This window comes from Pagrus major, chromosome 1 (genome assembly GCF_040436345.1).
Source record: "Pagrus major chromosome 1, Pma_NU_1.0".
Taxonomy (NCBI): Eukaryota; Metazoa; Chordata; class Actinopteri; order Spariformes; family Sparidae; genus Pagrus; species Pagrus major.
The window spans coordinates 33,953,378-33,980,563 of record NC_133215.1 but is presented as its reverse complement, the minus strand read 5'-3'; the positions used below and the strand labels follow the sequence as shown (position 1 = coordinate 33,980,563).

The 27,186-nt window shown below is 40.6% G+C and overlaps 1 protein-coding gene across 1 annotated transcript in view; it reads left to right on the top strand.

Annotated features, from left to right (window-relative positions):
- sorcs3a (sortilin related VPS10 domain containing receptor 3a) overlaps nucleotides 1-27,186 on the top strand; it is a 288,150-nt gene that overhangs the window by 84,372 nt on the left and 176,592 nt on the right. Inside the window, exon 3 of the mRNA XM_073476289.1 lies at nucleotides 23,648-23,715. Within this exon, the coding sequence (XP_073332390.1) occupies nucleotides 23,648-23,715 (68 nt within the window). The remainder of the gene's footprint in view (nucleotides 1-23,647; nucleotides 23,716-27,186) is intronic.

Below are 27,186 nucleotides of genomic sequence, written 5' to 3'. Positions count from 1 at the left end.
TGATTGCTTCACATGGAAAATAATATGAAACAATATGTGCTGAACATTAGCATTTGGCATTATAAATGTGAATATTAGCATGCTGATGTTAGCATTTAGCTCAAAGCACTGCAGTGCCCATGTACAGCCCCACAGAGCTGCCAGCATGGCTGTAGACTCTTAATCTTGGGGTGTGTTCTGATCACCTAGTCATTACCTGCAAAGTGGACTGCACTGGGTTACAAGACTCCAACCAGGGAGCAGAAAATACTCAGTTTAAAGGGAACTGTGGAGGGAAGAGCTAAACAACTCTTCATCACTACACTGGAAGCTGACAAGCAAGATTACCCATCAGTCATTGCGCTGAAACAATGGAACCTGGTTGTAACTAATGTTATCAATATTGATGTAAATATATTAAGTGATTACGTTATCTGAAAACAGCAATGCTTTTATATTTAATATTTAATTTTTTTAATTATTTTTTTAAGTGTATTTTAATAATATCTTAATTATTTTTTATTTAATATTATCAAATAAATCACTTCCAGGGGAATAAGCTGTGTTGATTTATTAACTAAACCAATACTTTACGCTCCTTTACCTTAGAAGTGTGAGGTTAACAATGTGACAACAACAGCAACAAGACCTGTCATTAATTTTGTGTACCATTCATATTTATCAAGATTGACATCATATAACTAGACCATAACAATAATATTTCAATAATCAGCATATAATATAACTAAATAATCTGTAAACATGTGCATAATGTAGTATAGTATGTAGTGTATGTTATGTGCCATTTGCTCTTTCACACTTAGGCAGGTTTGCTGCTTAGGACCCATGTAAGTGCACATTTTTTGTAATTTGGACACATGACATGTGAAATATTCATAATTTTGAATGAACAGCAAACACCACTCTGTGCAGCAGTATGCCTACAATGTTTTCCGTTACTTGGCAGCACCGTCAGCTGCTCCAGGACCCTTCTGTCATTGGTTGTTGAAGTCTGGCTCAGAAAGTGCCGATGTAATCATCAAGATTTTTAAATCGCAAAAATATCAACTACGTTTGATATTATCGGAGCAGCCCCAATGAATCTGTGAGCAGTTTAGGAGGCTCAAAACCCCTCACATTACCAGATAATCTGTGGCCGGCAGCCTGTTTTGAACAGGCACTGCACTAGTCTTGTAAATTAATCAAATGACATTTATTCACGTCACATTTCAATAGAATAAGTTTTGTTGTGGTATACATTTTTGTTTCAAGATATATTTAATATTTTATTTCAGTCGTGTAAAATTTGTAGCCTCATAGAGCAAGTGTAACTTACAAGAACTACTGAAAACAGAAAGAATAAGTGAGTAAAGATAAGCAGTCAGTTTGCTTTTATCTTTCCCATCATGACAAAGTTTCTACACTGTTGAAAAAAAACCATCTGGCTTAAAATGATCCCCCAAACACGGTCCATCAGTTAGGTAGAAGGCAGAACGGTAATGGATGGTGTGCGGGGCAGGCATCAGCACTACACTCCGGTGTCTGCTAACCCAGCATTGTCACAGCAGATGTCAGGGTAAGTAGCCCCTGAACCATCAGCAAGCTGGTTTGTGTCGAGCCGAGCCGATGGATCAAGTGCTTGATGGATCACATAATGTCCCTGATAGGACAACATATTGCTATTCTAATTATGCCCAGCTCACTTCTGATGCTTTTAGTGTCTGTGCCGCCTAGCCAGGTGCACCTGCATTAGCTACCACCCAACCAGTGTGTACCGTCCTGAGATGGGGGACAATGTCAGCCCTCAGGAAAATGTTTTTCAGGAGTTTAAGACAGAGCTTGGTGTTAATCAGCTGTCCTGCTGCCTCCATATTGTCTCACCTCTGAGAAGATTCACAATGACACACAAGTTTGCCTTCAATTTAGGTTTCTGCCTCGCCTCTCTTCTCCTGCCGACACCAGAGTAGGGCAAATGACCAGAGCTCAGACAGATAGCAAAAAAGAAAATAATGTGAAGATATCAATCACGGACTTCAACTAATTCCTGCTACTCGTTTGCTGAATAAAGAGCAATATGTCCCACTAATCATGATGTGCCTGTGGTAACACGAGGGGGAAAAAAAAGGCATACTCAGGCTTGCTGTAGTGGAAGATGACTGATTAGATTAACACTAGCTTGTGCTTGAGGATGTGTTTAGACCTTCAGCTGTCAGGTTAATTTATGCTTTTTGAGAATCAAAGCTAGCAGTCTTCATTGTGTTAATAGTTTACAGTGTATCTTTCTGTCTTAAAAAGATGAGAAATCAGTTAGAGAGGTATACTTCAAAATAACCAAAATAGCTGTGGCTGGTGACACCGTTCCCTGACTCTGACTCTCATGTGGGGATAGCAGTTACTCTCTCGTGTCTCCTTCCACTTGCAAATTTGTTTTTCACACTTATTTGAAAAAAAAAAAAAAAAAAGAAGAAACTAACCATTTTCTTGCCAAATACTGGGTAATACAGAATATTTTCACTCTTACACTCATTTCAATGAGTGTAAGTGGTGGTCTGTCACTTGTGAGGCACAGACCACCAGCCTACCTGGTCCCCCTCTGCCAAGAAACTCATAACACTTCTGCCAGGTATAAACTTCCATCAAACTTCCCTTCTCTCCTTTTTGAGGGCATTTCTGTCAGAACATTTAAATAACAACTTTCTCTAAATCTTCATTTTCTTCTCCATGTGAAAAAAAATAAATAATAATCGTCCAATACTTCAACATCCTGCAAAAGAACTCATGTCATGAGAACAGAAACGGTTTGGACATTTTTCACTCTACCACCATTTTAGCACAAAGGTGAACTCTGAAAAGCATTAAGAGATATCCAGAGACCAAATGTATTATCCTTTATTGTCTTTCAAAGAGGCATCAATTTTTACACATCAACTCGTTGTACTCAGCCTGTGAAAACAAACAAATGAGTTTTTGAGCCTCTTGAGGTTTCTGGTGATGTCATATGGGCTCTAAGAATGTCAAATTGTAACCAAAATACTGTTTTACGGGGTGTAAAGATGTGCTTTGTTAGTGTAGTTACTAGCACTGCATCCATATAGCTAGCACTACATTCAGGGTTTTATATAATAATTTGGAAATTTATTTAGTATTACAGAACAACTTCTTTGTTGAAACTAAATCGAGGTAAAACGCTGAAATGGGCAGGTGTCATGTGACCATCGCCTTGCAGGTCATAGTCCATTAAGTGTTATGAATGGCAGTTTGTAGTGTTGGACCCAAATGCAGACACGGGAGCAGGGAGCACTTTGAAAGGAGTATTGAAACAACAGGAGGTGCAGACAGGTGAATGGCGGAGCTCCAGCTCAGGCTAGTCCAAATATGACATTAAGAGTCTCAAGCAAACAAACTGATACTAAGTTTCATTGTGAAAAGTATAAGATTCATTGTTTTTGGAGGTTGAGCCATACTAGGAACTAAAAGTGATGATAGCTTACCTCCATGGCCTCAATTAAAATTTCTGATCTACTTCAGTAACAGAAGATTATTTCAAATCAATTGAACTTTGACTTTTGGTTAGACACCCAAACAACCTCATCACACCGGGGGAGGTGAGGAATAAACAACATGAGCATGCCAAATACTTGCCTGCAAATATGTTGCATCAACACTATTCATATGGATAGTGACGCAAATTTAATTGCAAATTTAAAAATGCAAAATTGCAACACATGTACAGTATATTATCACTTTAAAATGATACTTACTGCAGACCAAGTAGGACTGGCAGAAAAACGATGCCAGCCTGCAGAGCTCCGATAAAAGGTGAACTGAAAGGTAGAACAAGGATCGCATTCACTGGGTTCAGTCCAGTCTGTTAAGACATATGAATATGTTAAAATACCAAAGTTACAAACAAAATAACTGATCAAGGCAGCAGTAGACCAGCAACTTCCATGATCTGTGAGCTAAAATTAGTTATCAAAAATCACTTTATCAAAGTAGCCTACTGGATATGAAGAGAGCACAGATGGATATAACAGTTCAGTTCCCCCTCGTTAAATCCCACATATACACCGTTCAGCCACACGTTAAAACCACTGACAGGTGACGTGAATGACATTGATCATCTCATCACAATGCGATGTTCTGCTGGGAAACCTTAGGTGCTGGCATTCACTTGACATGCACCACCCATCCAAACACTGTTGTGGACCAAGTACACCCCTCATCACAACAACACTACCCGATGGCAGTGGCCCCCCAGCAGGACAATGTGCCCTGACACACACAAACATTGCTCAGGAACAGCTCGAGAAACACAATAAAGGGCCCAAGGTGTTGACCGGGCCTCCAAATTCCCCAGATCCCAATCTGATCGAGCATCTGTAAGACGTGCTGGAGCAGGTCTGATCCATGGAGGCCCCACCCCTCAACATACAGGACCCAGAGGATCCACTATAAAACGCCCTGGTGCCAGACACCACAGGACACCCTCAGAGGTCTTAAGTCCATGTCTTGACAGGTCAGAGCTGTTTTGGCTGCACAAGGGGAACCTTGACAATATTAGGCAGGTGGTCATAATGTTATGCCTGATGGGTGTATATCCATTACAATGTTTGTTTGCAATAATGTCACTGTAGATAACCCTTGCATCACGCACTAGCTTTAATTTTCCTTTTTTATGATGTTATGTGTTAAGTGTATACGTACAGTACCTCTAAATTATCTAAAAATGCATGTTTGGTGCTTTGATAAAATGCCAACACTTTCACACTACTCAAACTTAGTTAGGGATATTGGGATATGGGTGCATATATTTTGCCCAACAGTATATTTGTTTCCTCGGTGCTTTTAGGGTGAGGGGGTCAAACTCAAAACTCACACAAACACAACGGTCATCTAATAACAGCTACCAGCCATCGTGGTAGCTGTTGTTAAGCAAAAATGTTTGTTTGGGGGCTATAAAAGGCACTCGATAATGAGTGTCCATTGTGGCCATTTGAAATAGTCATGGTCAACTGACATAGGCTGACTGAGCAGGAGTGCCACCTGGCTTTGGCCCATATCCAGACAGAAAGTAGGCAAATTGATTTTGTAAATGACCCCCAAGTGTCTCAGAGTGTCATAAGCACACTGGCTTCTTGACATTGGCCAACTGGTTCAGTGCGCGAAAAGCCGTAGTGGTGCCCCACGAATCACAGACAGGACAGTATCACCAGTACCAGTATCTGAGGACCCACGCTGTACGTCACCAGGATGCCACTGCAAGACAACTCCAGAGACGTTTGAGGGCTGTCAAGGGCACCAACCTGATTAGACCATCGGGATCAGGCTTCACCACTATGGATTGAATGCCAGACGACCGTTGTGTGTGACACCCTTGAATGCCAGGCACCGTCGTCCACTGCACGTCTGCAACCAACATGTTGCCTGGTCCACTGCAGACGTGCAGTGGACCAGGCAACATGTTGGTTGGATCATCCAGCAGTGGACATCAGTGATGTTCATTGTTGAGAGCAGGATCACCCTGCATCGGAATGACAGGTAGCAACGCTAGGGGTAGGGGGTGAGTGCTATGCAGCTGTCAACATGGTCCCAACCCTGGAGCTGGAAGAGGTGGTGTAACAGTTTGGACCGGAATATTGATGGACAGAAAAACTGATCTGGTGTTTGTCAGTGGAACAGTCACAGTCCAGTCATACCTGCAGGACATCATTCAGTCCATCATCATCCCCCAGTGGTGCCGGTACGCTCTAAACCTAATGTTCATGGATGACAACGCAACCCCACATTGTGCTTGTGTGGTCACCATATAACTCCAGCAGGTTGGTGTCCCTCACATGGAATGGCCAGCGATGTCACTTGACCTGAACCCTATAGAGCATTTCTGGAACCAGTTGAAGTGGTGCGCCTATGCCCGTGACACACCAACATGTGACCTCCAGGAAGTCTAAGTTGCTGTGGTTGCAGAATGGAGCGCCATACCGCAAAACAATATTTGACGTCTAGTGAGGAGTGTAAGCCAAATATGTCAGGCTGTCATTGATGCACGTGGTTGGAATACCTGTTTTTGAATTTGAGCTAATACGTTGGGTTAGAGACCTAATTTACCTGTTTCTGAGTGCTATATTGTAGGCAACTGGTCTAGTTTCAGTTTCTTGAAGATGTTTCATCTCTCATCCAAGAGGCTTCTTCAGTTCTAACTAACTGGAGGAGAGTTGCAGGCTTTTAAACTCTGTGTGGGAGTGTCCTTACAGAGTCGTTAAGGACACGTGTGAGCTCTGAGTTTCAGTGTTGTTAGGGCCACTTGTGGGTCGTTGACCCAGTTGGCCTTCATGTGGGTTGCTAAGGCTAGGTGAGCCCAGGTGTGAATGGTTGTTAATCTGTCTGGGAGGGAACTCAGTACTGCACAGTAGGTGGGTGATAAGTAATGTCTTAGGCCACCTCCTATGTTCAAAGATGGTCGTTCCAGTTTGACATAGATGGATTCTACATATAAATATAGGTTACTGTCCCTCCACTTTTTATATTGCTGAAAGGAAGGTAAACACAGTGGTAAGCTAGTTAAAAAGAGGAAGGATAAACAGTGACATAAGTAAGAGATTGTTTAGTATTTTTTATTTCAAGCACTTTTTTCAGGTTATTTGAGTATTTCAAAGGGAGGGAGGCACAGATGAATGAATGTTAATCTAAATGTAAATCTTTACTTTAAACCAATGTAAATTAATAAATAAACCAGTGTCTAATATATCCTTTATAAAGAGTATGTGCTGCTTTTCAGAATTGTGGCTAAAATGAATGTTGTCTTCCAAGCCTCTGCAATATGATTAATATGTGAATCATATTAAACTAATTTGCTGGCACATAGTAATATTATCTTAGCCAGACAATACCAGCATCTTCTTATTGTCCATTATTTCTGAGGCAGTTCGTCTACATATACATGAGTGCTTCCTATAGTGCTTTGATATACCATGACCTGGATGACTGAGAACTGAGACAGTTATGCCTTCTATGTAGAGGTGGTAAGAGATAAATAAGGAGGTGAGAAAGTCAGCCATACAACCAGAGGAAGGCATCTTTGTCAGCAGTATTATGCTGAGCTTCTGTAAGTGAGATGTAAGTCAGAGAACTCAGTAAGAGTTGGGCTGCTGAACATGTGAGAAGAATTTAAAGATAGATTTTTTTGTATTTCTTATTTTACAACACCAGGGTTGCAAAATGAAACTGAGTGAGAGACATATACTGAAATACATTTTCAAATACAATTGCTTTGAATGTATCAATAATTAACTGTCACGGGGCTCAGTTGGTAGAGCGCGCGCCCCCATGTACAGAGGCTGTGGCCCAGGGCTCGAGTCTTACCCGTGGCCATTTGCATGTCTTTTGGGAATTTGAGCCCCTGCCCCTCTTACATCCTCTGCACGTCTCTGCTTTCTGGTGACGTTAACACTTGTAGTCTACTCTTTGCTTCTCCACTACTGTGTTGTGCAAGTTGTGCACACACAGCTAGCCCCTTTACGCACCCTGACCACTAGTTTAATCCGACATGGCTGAACAATAGACCGACATTGTGTTGGGCTATTTCACAGCTGTACATGAAAACAAACTGTGATGTGTGTAAATTTTGTGGTATCGCCCACTCTCTATTCCACAAATGATGCTAGAGGGGTAGCTACAGGGTCAAGAGTGGGCATTGACCAAGCTGCTGTATTTGATGCTTAAGGATTGAGAATAGCTGGGTGTGTATATGTACTGAATTATCACAACGCAATCATATATGGCTAATATGAAGGACCATGGATACAATAAGGTTATGAAAAGACAAAGAATTGTCATACACAGTGTGCTGTAATCACACAGATCCACAAGCTGTTCACACAAAGTGTATATGATAATACCGTATATACTGTGAATGCTCAGTTTCCTTTGTGATTTGTTATGGTTGTTTCTACTGAGAGTGTAGCTTCTTCAATCATACACTTTTCCCCTAAGAGAACATGTTACAGTATTCAATAACATTACAGTACATATTTACAGGCTATACTGGATAGCATCGTATTAGACATTCTGAGCTCTCTCTGCAGTCCATTTTTCAACATGAGGTAATCCATTGCTTCCCATATATACTGAGCAGCTTCTGGCTACTTCTAATTAGTGAACAGGCAAGGCTACATTCTTATAAAAATAGTTCCCTCAGAGGAATGGAAATTCTTTGAACATCTTCCAAATTGTCACTGCGGGCTCCCACTGCATTAACCCTCTATGTTTTTAATGTTAAGATATGAAAAATGCCATGCAGTGGAACAAAGAAAACTGAACTGCTTTGTTACACTTATCAAATATATATTGTGATAGTCACATTTTTCTTTTCAATAATCAGTAGGTCTGCATTGTGTGGGGTCTTTTTTCTTTCACTGTGATGTCTGGCTAGACTTTGGCTGTGTTTCATTAAAGAACGCTTCCATTTTTTAAATGTATCTCTATGTTATAAAGCATGATGGAGTAAAGTCAGAGAGTCTACACAGTCTTTGTTTTTACTGCACCCTTACGTGCACTGTGATAAGCTCTAACCCCCAGTGCAGGCTCCACGGCTAGCCAGATAGTGTTTGCTTCGCTTGACTTCCTCAAGCGCTGGCCTGAGAGACAGATGCACCATGGGAAAAACAAAATGGGCAAACAGGAGATCTTTGTGTCCTGCATGCTCTTGAAATGCCTAAAATATCCCATGCAAATGGAGACTATTAATAATAACGCTGAAGATTTGGCTGAGCAGCAGTTTTTCCTTTGTTTATTTAAGACAATGTAGATTTCCTTTTTAATCTGCAAATATTTTTAGAGTTAGTTAAGACTAATTAGGTGTTCGAATGAGGCTGACGTTGCACCTTACACTGTGAAGCTGGCTTCATGCAGGAAACACTCTGGGTGTGCTCCAAAGAGGGGGAAACAAATGCCAAGACTTATTTGAAAATGCAGATTCAAATCTGAAGGACTGTAGCTGATTTTTTAAAAAAAGAGATGAATCATACATCAGCCCACTGCTATCATTCAAAATGGCAGCAAACGTTGAGCCTAGCAGCTCAGTAACAAGCTGTGCATACAGGCAGCCAACTCATAGCAGTGCAGCGGAAAGTAGTACATGTAAAATAAATCACATTCTGGTTTCCTTTTGACATTAGGTATTAGGTTTCAGCATTTACCTATCACCCGTGCCAGAATATACTTACTTTTGACAAATTATAAATCCTGTCTGAAGAAGATAGCATCCGGTTTCTCTCTAGACTTTTAGAAACTGTGGATCCACATCGGCTGGAGCTCTGTGAGCATTTGCAGCTGCTTTACAGGCAGCGGTTGTTATGGCTACGTTTCTATTTTATGTCTTTGAAGCTGAGGTAGGATATACTGTGCTTGTATGAAATGGAGGCACCTAAAACTTTTTGGGGAGGGAATGCACTGCGTAATATGGCAGGTTTATCTCAGTGTGCTGGAAAGGTTATTCCTCCCCCTGCAGCGTAGAAGTCCAGCTCAGGTGATAAGGCAGATAGGCTCACAATTTCAATCCTGCCATACAGGCCACTTGATTGGTTTATCAATTGACCTTTTCCTTACCTTGAGGCACCATATTGATCCTCCAGCTCTGTTTTGGATGGCATGTCACCTGCTCAAGCAGAAACTTTAGTTGCACCAGTCAGTGACAAAGCAATCCAATACAGAGCTTTTGCTCCATAACAATATATGTCACTTGAAAAGTTAAACTTAGGTTTCCTTGAAGGAAAAAAAATTCTATTTGAGTGCCTTGAGTGAAAAAATAACATTTTTCTGATTAAATCTCTAATCTCTTTTAAAGTCCCCCTCCAGTCAAAATTGTGTTTTTCTTCTTGTTACCTGACTTGGATGTTTGAGCTTCACTGTGCAGAATGATGTCAGAGCAAAGTTTGCCATCACATTCATCTGCTGAAGTTTCTCTGTGCTCACCTGAAATCTCAGTTTAAGACACGGACGTACTGGGAGGATTTTCTGATTGCAACTACTTTGAAGCCTGGAGGCTTTCGTGCATATACCTTGAGAATTGACTTTTCAGAGAAGTATGCACATTTTGCATAGGCTACTTTTAATTTTATTTTGTTCTAAAAAATGTCAGACATTATTTTCTAATTGTTGTTAGGGTGAACATGTAAACGAACATGTAAACTCTGATCCTCCACCAGCTTTGAATGCGGAGTAACGATGTCGGATTCACAGGTAAAGTTATTACAATGCACGTTGAAACTAACGTGAATCTTGTAAGTCATTGCAATGTCCACAGCTAAGCTCCACAGCCAAGCTAGCGTAACCTCATTAGCATGTTACAGCTACGTTACACGTTACACCTACGTAATAAGTTACTATTTATCAACAGCTAAGTTGGCTCTGGTACTGGGATAACAAGGGAAAAGCTAACAATATCAGTCATGTCGGTCACTACAGCAGGAATTAGGAAATGTCGTAAGCTTGTGTATCGGGATTACTTGCTGTATATAAGTCGTTATTTTTGCTTTTTTAGAGTTCCCCCGATAGCATGCCCGAGTCTCCGGTTCCGGGTACTTCCATGGGCCGAGCTTGAGCAAGGCGTGCCAGACGGTCTGCAGCAGGCAGGGACGAGGCGTGACCAGAAGCAGGGGAGTGAGCGAGGGGATTGGATGGAGGGTCAGAGAGAGAGAGTGCAAATTTGAGCGAGGGGAAACTCCCATCATTGACCAATAGCATGGCTGCTATTGGTCAATTTCTTTGCAGTTTTGCAGGCGCTAGAGAGAATCGATTTGTTTGGTTCCTTTTGCTCTTCACATTGTGTAGGTCGTACTATTGGGCCACCATCTAAATAATGTTAATAATAATGATCAATGGTTCACGGCGTAGACCATAGCTTTAAGTTAAAATTATGTTGTTTACTCTCCGGTATTATATTATGATCCGGAAAATAAATTAGCAAATTGCGTGCACCTGCATAATAGAACATGTCTGTTATTAAGATTTGAGATGTGGCCAAATCGGTCGGTAATCTGTCTGAAAATGTCTCATATCAGATGACTCATCTGACTTCATGACTTCACTTTGGTACTTTGTCTGTAAATATTAAATATTAGCGGTTAGCGTAATTTGAAAGCCATACTCCGGCTGAAGCTTCAGCCCTTATCTTGCTTTGAACAGTCATGCTAAGGCGTGGCCTGACATTTAAACTCCTATTTATACAGTTATAAAGTGCATTTTTTAATTCTAATTTTATATATATAAATAATATAGGGGTATGTAGTGAGAGGCATAATGTTTCAAATGTAAATTTTCAATTTGCTCTGTGTAAACTTAAATTACCAAGATGTATTCATCGGGTTGGAGGTGAACTACAGATTTGGGTAAGATTTCTCCATGGGTTTATCACAAAGACCCCTTTCACATTACAGATTAGATAAAGAAAATGTTGATTACAGCTTTTACAACTCATATAAAGGGTAATTAACAATGAGACAGTATCAGACTTAAAACTTTACTGTTGTCGATTTAAGTAGCACACCAATCTTCAAACCCATCTGACTCTGATGACAACAAGCCTCTGGGGGCAACGGACAATGTTTTGGGGCGTCTGGGGTATGCCAGCATATGTACAGATAACAGATATCTAGGCCAAAAGCTCCTCTTCTGTGCACATCAATTTGGCTAACATTTATAAACAGATACCTGCATATGAACGTGGATAAATTATAATGAGCTATAAAAAAATGACACTGGGATTCTGTCAGTACATAACTCTAAGTCTAAGACAGGCTGAGAGGGTGGAAAAGAGATAAGAAAACAAAACAAGGCAGACAAGTAAAAGTAAAAGAAGAGGAAGACAGAGAAACATTTGGAAGAGATAATCTGAAGTAAAATGACAAGTGAAGGTGGAAGCACAGGTTGGGTCACATTAGGACAGGAATATGTGAAACAACTGAAAGAATAAAGATAAGAGGGTGGGCAAGAAGACTAAGAAAAAACAAGGGAGAATAGTGCAAGGGGACGAGGAAAAAGACAGGCCCAGATAAACAGAGATAAAGTGGCTTTGGTCGGGAGGACTACTCAGAGTTGGTGAGGTAATGGAGGGGTGAGATGTGGCCGGCGAGAAAAACGGGAACAAGGGAAAGACAGACACATGATGGATGCAATAAATGAGAGAGGACTTCACTCCAGGGAGGCATACGAGGAAGGAGGAAAATAAAGGAAGGGAGGAAGTGATTCAGATACAGAGAGATGGAGACACAAAGCGTGGGAGGGAGTGCGAAGAAGCAGAGTGACAGAAAGAAAAGGAGAAGGAGGAAGCTGCGAGGAAGTGGAGTGAGTGATGTCCAGAAGGGGCACAGTACTGCAGCCTCCTCCCTGGTGTGGCCTTGATGGGACTATAACATGCCAACAGCTATGAGATACCCCGGTGGACTGTATTTACACATGCATACACATTTTACATCTTAATTCACTTCCTTTCATCCAAGCATGACCCTTGTCTGGGATGTGTTACATATATTTAATTTGTGCATAACAGTGATAACTTAATAAGAACATTCAGAGTGGTAAACTTAAGCTGCCCTGAGCAATGTCAGTAAAGAAGCAGTCATCTGTTCAAGGGTAAACTGGATTATTTCTCTTCTCATAGCTTGTGTTTGGATGAATAGTGATGTGTCCATATACAGTGCATCCATAGGTGCTTCTGCCTGACATAATATCTTCCCATGCACAACATGACAGAAACATCCGGTACAGCAGAGAGACTTTTCAACCCAAATTATTTGAGACTGACATGGAGGCTTGACATTCTAGAGTTTGTGGCATACTCTAGAGTTATGGCTGATGGTTACAGTAAATAATTGAATATTTGAAGATTTTCACTGATGAAGGACAAGAGTTTTCCAATCAAAACACAATTTATAGTACGCTAAAATAGGAAGAAACAGGAACCCAAACCCTTTCTTTCTTTTATCTCTCTTTAAAAAAATCAGAAACAATGTCAATCTGTCCCTGATTTAATTATTGAAAATGTAGTTCATCATACTCCTAAATGGAACTGACTTGTTCCATTTAGAGCCATATAGCATAACTGTACTGCCAACGGAAAATTAAGATTTCACTATATGATACTATTTGCTAAATATATGTACTTCTAAACGAGAAATCCAAGAAATATCTTTTAAAATTATTAAAGTTTATTTAAAAACGTGATACTATCAAAATACTACAGAATTTTGAATGAAAAATGTTTAAAATGAAATCACATTTAAAATAAGTCTTGTCTTTCCTGTAATAGTTTGTTTCAACTTGCTACTCATGTTCAAGCACGTCCCGTGAGCATACATTATCCATGGTTAATTACGAGCTAAACTCAAGAAGGTAAGGGGAGCTGAGAAGGAAAGGTTCTAAAACACAGCAAGCATGAGAAGAGAAGTGCAGAATAGGCAGCAGTGCCAGTAAGGGAGGGCCAGGGAGGCCATGGCGCCCCTGATATAATAGCTGGACTTGGGGGCCAAGTGCCTAGCCCTCTTCTCAAGTTGGTGATTGAAATTACAAATTTGGGTGGAACTTTTCAGTCAGTTTGTCACTACAAGCCGTACTTCATTGATAAATTGTATAAAAATAAGCCTATTGATTAATGCAGAGACTTAAACTAATGGCCATCTGCTGTCGTGTTGTTTATCACGTTTTATCAGGTGCACTAACCTCTTGACCAATATATTGATAATATATTGTCAGATGTCCTCTATTGTTGTCCCCCTAACAACTCTCAATGTATGATCCATACAGTTATTTCTCAACAACTCAATGTGTATTTATCCACTTACCATTAAGTCAATAGCTTCATTTTCCCTCTTTCTTCAATGTTTTTCTACCTTGCCTTGATGTTAACTGCTAGCTTTATTGCCACAAGTTGACAATGTGTCTCATAAACAGCTATTGCCAATTGACAGATTAATTGCTCAGCTGTTGACATACTAGTGCAAGGCTTAATCACTTCTAGATAATGATCAGTTCCAGCTGTCATTTTGTTGTCAACTATCCTGACGTTTGTTTTCCAGACGACTAAAAGCTTGTTTTCAGCTGTGTGTGAGACTGTCAATACTGGAATACCATGACATTTTGCAATCAAAGGCGCGGAGAGCTCTTTTGTTCAGAACAGAGAGTACAAAGCAGACTTCATTGAAATAGTTTGAGGTGAAATACAAAGTGTCTAAGAGCTTGTATTTGAGAAGATCCATGTGCTGTGGATATGCATTCAAGTTTTAAATATGTTGGGGTAATTTGTAAGATGTGGCCAAGAACTTTAGTTTGAAACCTTAAAAAAACATTAACATTCTGTTAACATTATCAACAGAATGTGAAGAAACAACAGTGTTGAAATTATGTCAAATCCGTCTATGTGCTGTGTTGCAGAGATATCTACTGAAGAGAAGCTTAAGTGCCTCGTTAACTCATCATAAAACGCACTTCTTTTTAACTTGACATGAACAAAATAAAAGTTACCAAAACAATCTTGATTTGTCTTTCCACAAAATATTCCAACTTTACACAGTGTTTCTGTCCAGCTGTCTGAGTTTGCAGCGACGTCGTTTATACATATTGTGTGTCATTAATTAAAATCACGCTTGCTACAACAGGTAACCCGGAACTATGTGGACATTTAAGGTTGGTGATAATCCAGAAATTTAGACTTCATGGCAGAGTTTGACACCAGGTTTTGACATCAAAATAATAATTCAGGCTAGCCATTGCCCCCACTCAGGAGAAGTAGCCTTCTGGCAGACAGCTTACTCATGGTAACCTAGCCTTGTTGCTGCAGCATCTAGTGATTGTTTAGGAGGCAGCAATGTCGTGTAAATAATAATGTTGAAGCTGAGTCAATATGTTGTTTTTTATTTTCATTTTGGTACACATCCTCAAAACATAGGGCTCTATCTTAAACTCGGCACAAAGCAGTGCACAGTGCAGTGTCATTGTCATTGTCCTTTTCATTTTCACACCCAGCGCCCACGTTGTGTAAATAGCAAATGAACTCGTGTCCACCTGTGCACCCCTGGACATGTTGGTCTTAAAGTGAGGTGTGGTCAGGTCCACTAATGGCAGTTTGCTATCTTGAGGCAGCAGAAAGCGACAGCGCCATAGACCAACAGAAAGCTGGTCTAAAGTAAAAGGCACATTCTGTTTCCTGCTATTTAAATAGTAAAATGCGCCTACACAGGCGGGTTCACACTGTGCATACGCTCTGATTTTATGATTTGAAGGGCTGCTTTCAGTTATTTTAAGCATTTCCATGCATACAGTAATGTACTGTAACAAATATTGTGGCACATTTAATCAGCAAAACTAAAAGCTGTAGTTATAAACTCTCCAGAGGAAACAGAATTAAACTTCTAGCTTCTAAAATAAATGTTTAGACAGATTCTCAGGAATTATCAGGACAGCTGCTTCATGCCAAATTATTTTCCTGTATGTATCTGGATGGTGTGTGAAATATCAATGTGTAGAAGAACATAGAACATTAATTAATATGAAATACTAACTGATCCTGTCGGCAAGTCAGGAGTTTTAAACAATCAATGAAGTTCATCAGCTGTTCCACATGTTAATGTAAATATATACATATTGTTTCTGCTGCTGGAGGATCGATGCAGGTAATGTCATTAATATTTTACTCATTAAAGACCTATTTCACCCCTCTCATCCCACCATTATTGATCAGGATGATACTTTTTATGACCCATCCAGCCTGATCCACTGACTGAGATCTGTGCACACACAGAGGGAAGCCCGGCAGCACTCCTCCTCCTCCTCACCACACCCCTGTCCATCACTAAAGAGTGCCACTGTTAAATATGCTCCAGGTCCTGGTGCTCCTGGCTCTTAAATGGAATGAGAGACGACACTCAGATTGGTTTCATTTCTGTTCCACCCAAAACACAGCCATGTATAATTCAGACTCTAAATACAAGCCCTTTGCGCCATGCGCCTCACTGTTTACCAGCAAAATGGACTTGGATATGCCCAAAAAGCACTAGTGCCTTGTGCTTTAAACCATGCGCCACAAACTGCCAAATATGACCCCGAGTGTCATATTCTCTGCCATAAAGTCTCAACTTTTGGGTCATCAATAAGCTTAAATGTCATCATAGTTCTGGGTTACCTGTTGTAGCAGGGGGGACTCTAATGAATGAATCACAAAAGACGCATGATTGATGTAGCTGCAAGCTTGGACACATTTTGTGCAGGTGAGATGTGTTGTGAATCTCTAGAGCGTTATAACATAATTTAATCTGTCTTAAACTATATGGAAATCTTACAATAGGTCATTGCTAATTTCTTTCTGACTTTTTCTTTTGGTTTTGGTCTGCAAAAAACGCTGCTACTTTGATCAAGACTTTGATCTGTCAGAGATTTCCCTCATTTCCATATTTAATGATTCACTGCAGGGAGTAGGAGAGAGCCCTGCTACTCTTTATGGTTCATTATGGCGTTAAAGTGTAGTCTTTTTGTACTGTTATGGAAGGAGTGCATTAAATAAGAAGCATAACAACATCAAAATAAGCTCCTTATTTAATGTGCACTTTTGTGTGAACAGAGTGTGAGCCAACCAAAAAGCCTACATATGTTTATTGACTGTAAGGGCATACATTCTATTGATGTGCACATTTATTTTTTTTTTAACACTGGCCTATTCTGGTATGCATAGGCTATATTTTGATACGCTTTGTCCCAAGTTTTTGTCCTTAGTACAAAGTAGGAGCTGCGAGACGGCGGTCCATCCAGTGTAGGTCAACATAACTAATGCGAAAGAATATGACATTGATGTGAATATTAGCGTATATGTGGTGTGAATGTAATTATTAACATTTTTTGAGAATCCTTTTGTCTCCGGTCTGTTAATGAAGAACTAATTGTGAACTCTCAGGAAATACTCAGTACCTAATCATTAAGTAATGACAAATGAGTCAGTAACTACCCAGTATTATGTATCATTGTATGCAAGGGTACACGCAAAGAAAGAATGACTAATGTTTAAGTTAAAGGTAACTTATGAGTCTGTATTGGGTAACTACTCATGATGATGTTTCACTTTACTTGAAGGTGCACAAAAAGAGTAACTAATTAATCAGTAATTACGAACTAATGAGCTGTAACTATGTCATACCACTCAGCTGCTGGTTGATAGTTAATCAAGAACAACTCATGAAGAAAGTGGTCAGTATGTTGATTCATAGATATTTTTTAACTAATCATTACCTAATGATTCATTAATATATTATTTCCCAATCTGTTCTCAAGGAACTCATCATTATCTACTATATAGTCCACAAATAACAGTGATTGAGTAATCACTCAGTAACGATTCATTAACTATCAAGTCATTCCTGATTCATTCCTTACTTGTACCTTATTAACTACTCACATTTTTGTGTACCTTATTGTAAAGTGTTAGCCCTGACTCTCTGTCTCTCCTCTGCAGCTTCATACCTCTCCTGTCCCCACCTGACACCTATTCTTGTCTTACTCAAAGCCACTGTAAATCACCTCTATACTGTATACCATGTTGATAAACTCTGTTTGTCAGGGAGGTGTCAAACCCTGTTCAATGGGAGCTTGGCTGACTGAGCCCTGTTGCCTGTGGTGACTCCATCGTCATCCAAGGTGCGATAAGACTCCCGTGAGCTAATAGGGCAACTTACTGTAGCTCCCTGGCTAATTGAGCTACTTGCTAATGGCAGCTAATTGCTACAGCCAACTATAACTACAGCAACGAGTAGCAAGTCAAGAGCAGGAGTAAGTGATTGTGCTGACCCCTATAGTTTTGGAGCTACCTTTGAATTCTGGCCACTTCTTACAAATTTCACCTTGAATGCCACAAGAGCCTTTCAATAGGCTTTTTGTTCCCCCTTTTGAAGTTCAGTTTGGATGAATAAACAATTGAAATGTCTCTTTATGTTTATTTACAATATAATTAAAACTACACCAAATATGAACATCAATGACAGGTTACATTTGCCAATTTTGATGATTACTCCATTCAGCATGAATCAACATATTCATCCACTGCTATTTGTAGAAAGCCTAGTGTAAGTATTTTAATGGCCTTGCTAAGCTACCTGACACTGAATGTGTCACGACCGCAATTAAATTATCACTCTGCAAATTGAGGAGTCAAACATTTTTCTCATGAGCACTATCATTAACACCTTATGAGCTGAACCAAAGTCCAAAATTGTGTTTGGCACTTTGACTTGGTCTTCGAGGACAGGGGGACATTTAGTTATGCTAATAATATGTTTTCACCACAGTTGGTTAATTGCTGAGGCAACAAGGCTAATGCAAGTGCAGTGTGACTGACATTTTGATTCAGTAATTGCAAGTCAACTGGGGATTTACAAGCGGAGAGCACACTTGAAATACAGACACCCTGTCAAATTTTTTTTTATTTATCAAAAGTGTGCCGCAAGTTCGTCCTTCCATTACACACGCTGTCTGCTGAACAAACACCCTGAACATTTGTTGCATGTAAATAAACAGTATCTGCCTGTTGTTTCTTGAAAGACCCAAGCTTTTTGCATTCATATGTGTGGCTTAATGCATTAAACATTTTTTTAAGAAGGCCTTAAGGTTGGCTGAGAAGATATTTCTGAGACACTAAGATTTTCTTAAGTAGCATTTGAATGGACAATAGTTTATCTGCTTTTCAACTGGTGTCCTGGTTGTTCAATGTGAAGTCTGTCATGTAGGGATGAGATGAATTGTGTCTGTGTTTGTCACCCCCTAGGAGAACAACTCTTTCTCTCAGACACCCTCATTTCTACACTGGCACAGCACACACATGCACTACCAATAAATATGTACACAAATACACAAATGATCACACACACACATCACACAATTTGTTATGTGGTGCAGCTGCATGGCAAGAATCCATTTTAATTGTATTCAACACTGCCCTCTTCCTGGCACTGCAGTCTTGTTTGGCCTGAACCATATGTTTACAGTCTTAGTAGGAGGATCCCTTGGGCAAATGGCACATCTTCTCACAAGAACCATCCAAAGGTCCCTGGTGCACGGCCGGCTTACTCAAAGGGCTTGTGAGGATAGCAAGGCTCAGCCAGAGGTGGAAAGGTCCTGGAAGTCTGCAGGCCTCAGAACATCACGAGGACATGAATACACTGGTTCTTTTCTGATATGTACAGAGATTCTGATTGCGGATGCCTGTCAGAAGAGTCAAAGCCACACCTCTTGCATCCCCTCCCAGCCAAGTGACTCAAGCCAAGCTTGTCAGGTTGTTTTAAACAAGCATAAGTTTATTGTGCAGAGGGAAATGCTAACGAGAGACATGGATGTTAATGAGGAAGAGCAGCAGTTATTTATTCAGAAAAGGAACAGTATGCCAGGCAAAATATGGACTGGTGGAGGGAAATAGAATCTATTATGTAAAAGGATGTTTACCCCACTGAGGTCAGGTCAAGTGTGAAATAGATGCAAAACAGTTTTTGTGTGCGCACTTTGCTGTGTTTTTCACATTTGCTGAACTACTTTTTTTTCCATCAACGTGGATTTTACCAGATGGTTAAGTGTAATAAACAATCCCTCCTCCAGTTCAGTTTAGTACCTCTCATCTTTCTCCCAGCCTCACACCCCCAGCTGTCTCTGTGCAACAGAGTTGTGATCCTCCACTCTAGAGTGGAGTATCACAGCTGACCACTGATCCTGTCATGGCAGACTTGGCCTTCATGTCTTGTGATTTGCTCTGAAGACTTGCGCAGTGCTTATCAAAGTGCCCCGCCTGCTGATTATCTCTCCAAAAGAGCAGAGACCAAAGCTGTGAACACACAGACTGTTGGATCAGGCTTTTCCACAGGGGCGAGAATGGCAGCGTGCTACATCAAGAGAAAAACTAAGTTTCAAAGTGGCATACACAGCATTGGTTACACAGTACTAATTATGCAAAGCACTACCTCCCAACATGTTAATGAATTACTCACAGAACCTTTAGGTGTTTTCCTTACTGGTGTTGGGAAGAATTCAAATTACTGTTAATGCAATTTGTTCTTTTGTCACAGACTTTAAGGAGTATGGTTTGTGTTCGAGATAGAGAAGGCGCAGTTTTGTTTTAATTGTATTTAATTTAATATGAGTTTAAGCGGGGTAACAGTGCATATATGGCTTTGCAAGAAAAAAACAGTGACAATAATGTCCAAATATAGAATGTACAATAAATAAAATGTGAAAACCATACATAATGTTTTACTGTGAAACAGCTGCAGCAAGTGTTGAGTGCGTATTAACAACATAGCAACATTTCAACATACAGAAACAGAAAGTTGTTGATTTTTTAGGACATAAATGGTGGGGTCATATGGGATTACAATATAACTAGAGAGGCACTCAGTAGAGTGCATACCTCCTTCAAGGCCCAGTGGTCACCAATGCTGTTTTTCCACCAGCACTTTTGGCCGCGCCAAGTCAAACCGAGCCGCGCTGATTTGCTGTGCCGAGTTGAGCTAAGCCAATCTGCCAATAGTCCTGCTCTGGAGTAGGGCCAAGCCACGCCTGCCCGGCCTCCAAGCGGGCTGCCGTGACATCTTGCAACTGCAGCCAACCCCTAACAAGCACCCGTCTCCCCCTCAAATTGATACTCAACTCATGTCTGTGCAGGAAACCTAAGAGAAAGACGTTTTTAAAAGTCAGTGTGTTCAGCTCTCAGGACTTTTGTAGCTTCTAACTGAATCTCTTTAGTTTCTCTCATCCTGTTTGTTCTTTCAAACATCTGCTGTGTTTTACCATTTCATCGTGTTCACTTTTAGTTTTTTGGGAGTCATGTTTACTGTTTAGTTACTGCTGGGTAAAACACAACATTTCCTGTAATGCTGCTTCCTAATAAAAGCTTTTGAATGACTAAATAAGGGGGGGCTTTTATTGTGAAGAAGTTGTAGCAAATGAAAAGTGTTTGTAACTGGAAATAGCGGAGCCACTTTGTTAGTGGTGATTCTTCAAAAGTACTGCGGGGAGAGACAAGTGTGTCATTGGTTTAAGACACACCTTCAGCAGGTAGACCAGTTGTGATGGAAATGCAAAATCCCAGCCGCACCGGGCAGCCGTGTCAAAACAAGAAGAGTCAGGCTTGCAGATGTAATGGAAAAACGGCACAAGTCTAATCCAATATCAAACTTGATAGCCCTGTATCACTTTAATTTTAAACCACCCATAAATGCTCAACTATAACTAAGATCAGCAGGATTTACATCAAATTGTACTCACTCATAGATATCAGCCACCTTAACATGTCTGAAAAAGTTCCTGGATCCATCCCTTTATCCAGAGCTGTCCCAAAAGTAAATAGGCACTATTATTGGTTGAGACCCATCCTCCATCCAAGTTTCATGGAAATCCATTGTGTAGTGTTTCTGTAATCCTGCTGCCAAACCAACAAACAAACAGACATGGGGGAAACACAACCTCCCTGGTGGAGGTAGGAAATGTATTTTTGTCCACTAACTTACTTAAAAGGAAAATCCTTCAATTCACTTCCCATCACTTATCCAGGTCCAGCATGCTAAAACAACTTCAAACCACAATGCGATTTGTGATCAACAATTTGTCAGTGAGACAGGTTTCAGAGTACATGGTACATGGTGCTGTTGTCACATTGTTGTTTAGTACCATGGCTCTTTTAACCCCAGCTTCCTCCTTATGATAATAATTGATTTAATTAGAAATATTTAACTAATTTAACTTCCAATGTTCATGTATGTTTACTGAAAGAGATTTGTTCTTTTTTGTGCCTGAAAGGGCTATAAGTGAGGTGGCAGAAAGATGTCTTTCTCCATAGCAACGTCCTCCAGCTTTTCCAGACGCAATCCCAAGCCACACAGTAATTCCTCCCATGTGGTCTGGGTCTGCCCCAGGGTGTCCTCCCAGCTGGATGTGCAAGGAATATCTTCACCAGTTGGTAGCCCGGAGGAATCCTGATCAGAAGCTTAACTGGCTTCTTTCAATGCAAAGGAATAGTGTTTCTCCTCTTCAAGATGTCTGAGTTCTGTAAGATTCAGAAGTAAAGTTAATTCATATATTTCAGAAGTTAACTATTTACATATTGATGTTTACAGAATTATTATTAACATATTTACATGCTGAATGAGAATGAGAATGAATGAGAGCCAGGAAGTGGTGTTGTTGTGGAGCTGCTTTCGCATGGAGGACAGTAAAGCACTGCTCAAGAAGTTATCCATCTCCATCCTGCTGTCTTTTTTTATCAAGCGTGATCCAGTCACCACCAACGAACCCTCACATTACAGTCCTAAATCTGTCTTTAAGTTTTTCTAATAAGTTTGATATTTTGGTAAAATGCTTATTCACCCTCTTGCTGAGCGTTAGATGAGAAGTTGTGTGCCAGATTATTTCTTGACTTCCTGCATGCTGCCTGCCAACCTGAGTGTCTACAAGACTCCAAAAGGTCGCTTTTATAGTGATTAAACATATAAGACCTGCTGTTTCTCCTTGTCTTTGTACTAGGCTAACCAAACTGCCTACTGGCTGTGGTATTACTTTTAGTGCATAGAAATGAGAGTGGTATTGATTTTCTCAACTACCTCTGAGCAGAAAAGTAAAATGTCAAACTAATGCTTTGAGGGTGAGCTCAGACACCCTGTGATGACAAGTCATTTTGGCCACCTGTATCTGTCATTTAATTCTTTTGGTCATTCCCCACAGCTCATGACCATAGGTGCAATTTGGAAAGGTTTGAAAGTTGGAAAAAATGTCAACTGATATCGAGAGCGTAACGCCGGGTTCAGACAGGACGCCGAAGCGCCGCGATTAGCTGCGAAGCGCCGTGGAGTGGAGCCATTTTCGATTCGGCGCTCATGTTAACCAATGGTGTCGTTCACATAGGAAGCGCCGCGGCGCTCTGCTCCGCTGCCGCCGCGCGCCATGCAGCGATCGTTTCTGCGTCTGGTCTATTTTTTTCACATGCCGGCCGAATGTGTCAAGCCGGGCAGGAAGTCAAACAAAGTAACAATGAGAGAATCCGGTCGATTTTCAAAATAAAACAAATTTCAAAATAAAACTATTTTCGATAATTAAACACCTCGATTGACAGAAAACTACTCATTACTATGAAGTGGACATACATTTACAGTTGTCAGGAAAACATGGCGTTGTAATTTTATGTGGTTATTTACTTTCCTATGGTGAAAAAACAGCTCCAAGTGTGACTACAGAACAGCTGAGGAGCAGAGCCGCTCGCCGACTGGCGCAGAGAAATTCGTGTCTGGTGTGAACAGAAGGGCCGTGGCTCGCGAGAATTTCCGAGCGCGGTGCTTTGCGGCGCTTCGGCGTCCTGTCTGAACCTGGCGTAAGGCTCTCCGCAACAACAGTCCAGGGAAGCATCCACATCTTCTGATGAGGCACTTACCCTTCTGTTGAAGGGTACCCTTCTTCTTTTGTACCTTCACTCGTGAACAAGACCAGAAGAAACTTGAACTCCTTGACTTTTGATCCTGGTATTAGACCAGGGCTGTAAGAAGCAAATAACCAAAAGTGATATTCTTTGATGTCAGTCAAGACTCTGCTGCTTCATTCACTATTTACTGTGAGTGCCTGATGCAAAGATTGTAATGGTTTGATTTTCCTCTCTTTACAGGTGATATTGATTCTTACCAAGCTGTACGACTTTCATATTGGCAGTGTAACTGAGAGCACTCTTTGGAGGTGAGTTGAAAGGAAATTTTTATTCATAACATATTTACAAGTAAATGCCTTTGAATCCTGTAACTCTGCTCAGGGGGTCAAAGGGTAGAATTGGCCTTGTACGACTATCCCATGATTTGCTTGATGTTTTAGCTAACTGATCAGTCAAGATAATATATCTTCTAGAGACTGACAACTAACAGCATCTGACTTGACCCACTGTGGTAAACCCTTAAAACATATGCTAGGTCTTCCTCTCTGTTTTGCCCACTCATTGATTTTCTGGTACAACTTTGAACCATCAATCTCTTTCCAACTGTCTCCAATCACTGTGTCCTGTACTCACCCACTCATCTGTGCTGTGAATAGAATGTTATATTGTCATGCACGGTCAAACAGGACACTCAGACTGGAGGATGCTGTTTGCCATGCTCTTGTTCTAGTGTATTATCTGATGTACTTCCCCTTCCTCGCCCCTCAAGGGAATAAACACATATCAAGAGTGCTTGCAAAGAGTTAAAAATATACAGCAAAAGGATGGGTAAAACATCCTTAATGAGTTGAAATTGCATGTAACCCATTTTCATATCTGGATGGATTGTGTAACAGACATACAAATATTTTTGTCAGACTTTTAGGATGATGACACACACGAAAGCATCCTCCTGGACAAGATTTGGCCTGGTTTTTGTTTAAGGGGAATAGTGTGCTTTAGGTCAGTGGGTCCTCCCACGACAGCGATGTCCAACCATATAGCTTAGCAACTGTAACTACGTACAATTAGTTTTAATGCTTTGGATTTCTTCAAATGCTGAAGTGGTGTGCAAGGGGCTGTAGTAAGAGTGATAGGCTACTCTGCATTTAAAGAGGTGGTGCCTTTTTGTAGCTTTCCCAGAACCAAAAATATAGGAGTTATTATAATTGTTAGCATATCTGCCTAACTAGCTTACAAGCTACAGTAGTAACCTAAACCCAAATATTACTCCAAGGCTTCATTAGCTAACTACATACTGTAGTGGTTTACTAGCATATACACTGTGTGGTAGACAGTCCTGGATGCTATTGGAGTTTAACCCTTGTATGGTGTTCGGGTCTGTGCGACCCATTTTCATCTGTTATCAAAAGAAAAATGATACGATTAATTATTTTTTCAAACTCATACCCTCTGTTAACATCCTGTGCTTGTTTAACCTTATCAGCCATCCCAGATGTCCTCCTTTTGCTGGCTTTGTTGCTTTTATTTTGTTTTGCCTGACTTCTTCCTTTGCTGTTGTAATAATTGCTACAGCCACTTGAGGTCACTGCCTAATAAAAAACTTAAAGATGGGTCGCAATAAGCTACTTTCACAGCCAACCTATATGGTCATTTATTCTGATGAGGATGGGCTGATGTAAGCTAAACAAACAGAAAAAAATATTAGATCTTTCATTTTTCTACACTGCAATACAATGCTGTTTATGTATAGTACATGTCTTCTATATAGATCATCAACTGATGAGCATGCAAACTATTGTCTGTGACATGTAACTTAAGTCTCAGTCTATTATCACCATATTATGGAGGCTATTCAGCCTTCAACTGAACATTTAAGACCCCTTTAGCAGGATTCTCGTCTTGAAACAAGTCAGCTTGAAACATTCAAGCTTTATTAGGCAGTTAGCAATGACTGATAAAAATCTGCCTGCTTAAGGGCCTGTGTCCACATAGTGATTTTTTTGGGCAGAAAAGTGCTGGCTTTTTCGCTCGGGAGCACTGGAATGAAGCACTTGTGCAATGAGAGAAACAATGCTGCATGTGCGTCTTATCTCTAAGACAACAATATCTATGATCGACACTGCCCCTTTGCGGTTTGCTATCCGTTTATGTTTTATTCGACATCAGGACATCACAGCAAGGAGGATGTGGGCAGATAACATGATCCGTAGGAAACAAAAATACTGTGAATATTATCACCTAGGCCAGGAAAAAGAAAAAAAGCAATGGTGGCCTTTCTGAAGGCCTTCTGCTGTCGCAAAGGCTTGCTTCTTATTGGGAACAACTGAAAATAGGGAACACTGGAAAAGGAGAAAGGAGAAGCTCGCACACACCCCAGTTGCTCCGTACTGTACCGAACGACAATTGTCCCTCCTCCTCAGTCCCCCCACTGGCCTGCACTCACGTAGCTCCGGCCCCAACCAGGCCTGAGCCCAGTTACCTCTTGTACATACGTGTCCACCTTATGTACTTGTGCTTGTACTTGTTCATGAGCAACTGTACCGCGCTCACACTAGTCAAACAAACTTGCCTTTGGGGATCAAAAGTGCTTGGGCACAGTACGGATTGCTTAGTGTGAGTGCGCCCTGAGTAAGCTAAGCTAAGTAAGCTAAGTCACTAAAGGGGTGCGACTGAGCATCCTGGTATTTTAAAAGCATTACATTTGACTGTGGGATAATATGCTCAGATCATAACTGGTGTCTCTAAACTGATTACAAATAGCCAACAGATCAAAGAGTGGAAGGCTGAGGACGAGTAGTTAGATGAGGAAACTGGGAGATTTTTTTGTATCATTTATTGTTTGACAAAAATAGAGAAAGAGTCATATGTTTGTTTACTACTCAAGGACATTCAATCCCATCTATTATTTTTGATTTGCCTAAAGAGAAATAAATGTTATTCCATCTGTATGATGTTTTTTTGACAATCCTTTAAAGCATAAAATATTAGCAGTTTTCGGAGTGGGTTGACTCTGCCCCAGCTTGACGTAGTTAAAGAAAGATAAGTGGTGCCAAAGTGACTGGTAGTCATTTTTTGTATTTAGACAGCTACTGTCGCTGTTTTGCCTCAGGGTCCAAATTAGTTAGTCTTTTGGTGTTTGGATATGTGCAAAGAAAAAGCAGTCTTGCTGATATTCTGTAGTGAGTTAGTTCATGGAGTGTGAAGTAAGGCAGCTGCATTGCCTTACTTCACACTCCATGAACTAACATGGTGCCCCCTCATGTTATATTCAATGGTGCCTCTAAAGGCTCTGCTCTTTGAGGGAGCTATCAAATAATCAATGCAGCAATAATGCAATGAGGATTCTCTTTGGAGAACAAATCCCCTGTAATATACATGAATATTAGATCTAAGTTAAACCAATAGAACAAAAAATGTATTATGTAAGGAGGAGGCAGGGATGCGTTATTATTGATCCCACTCATGTTCTCGCAAGACCCACCCTACTCCGTCTCTGGTTGGTTGGCTTTGTTGGGTGCGTTCTAAATGCTTTACTCAAACTGTTAACACAGTAGCTCTGGTAATGACTGTTTAGGGCTGTTTATAATCTGTATTTTTTTAGATAACTCAGCTTGGGTGGAGAGAGCTGAGGCAGTAAACAGCGTTGACATCATGGATGTATTAAGGAGACATAGATGCCCTGTTTAAAGATGGGGCTGAGGCAGCTGACTTCATGTTGGCTCCTTGAATGGGATAACATAATTCAAATAAACAGCTCTTCTAGAGGCTACCTTGTG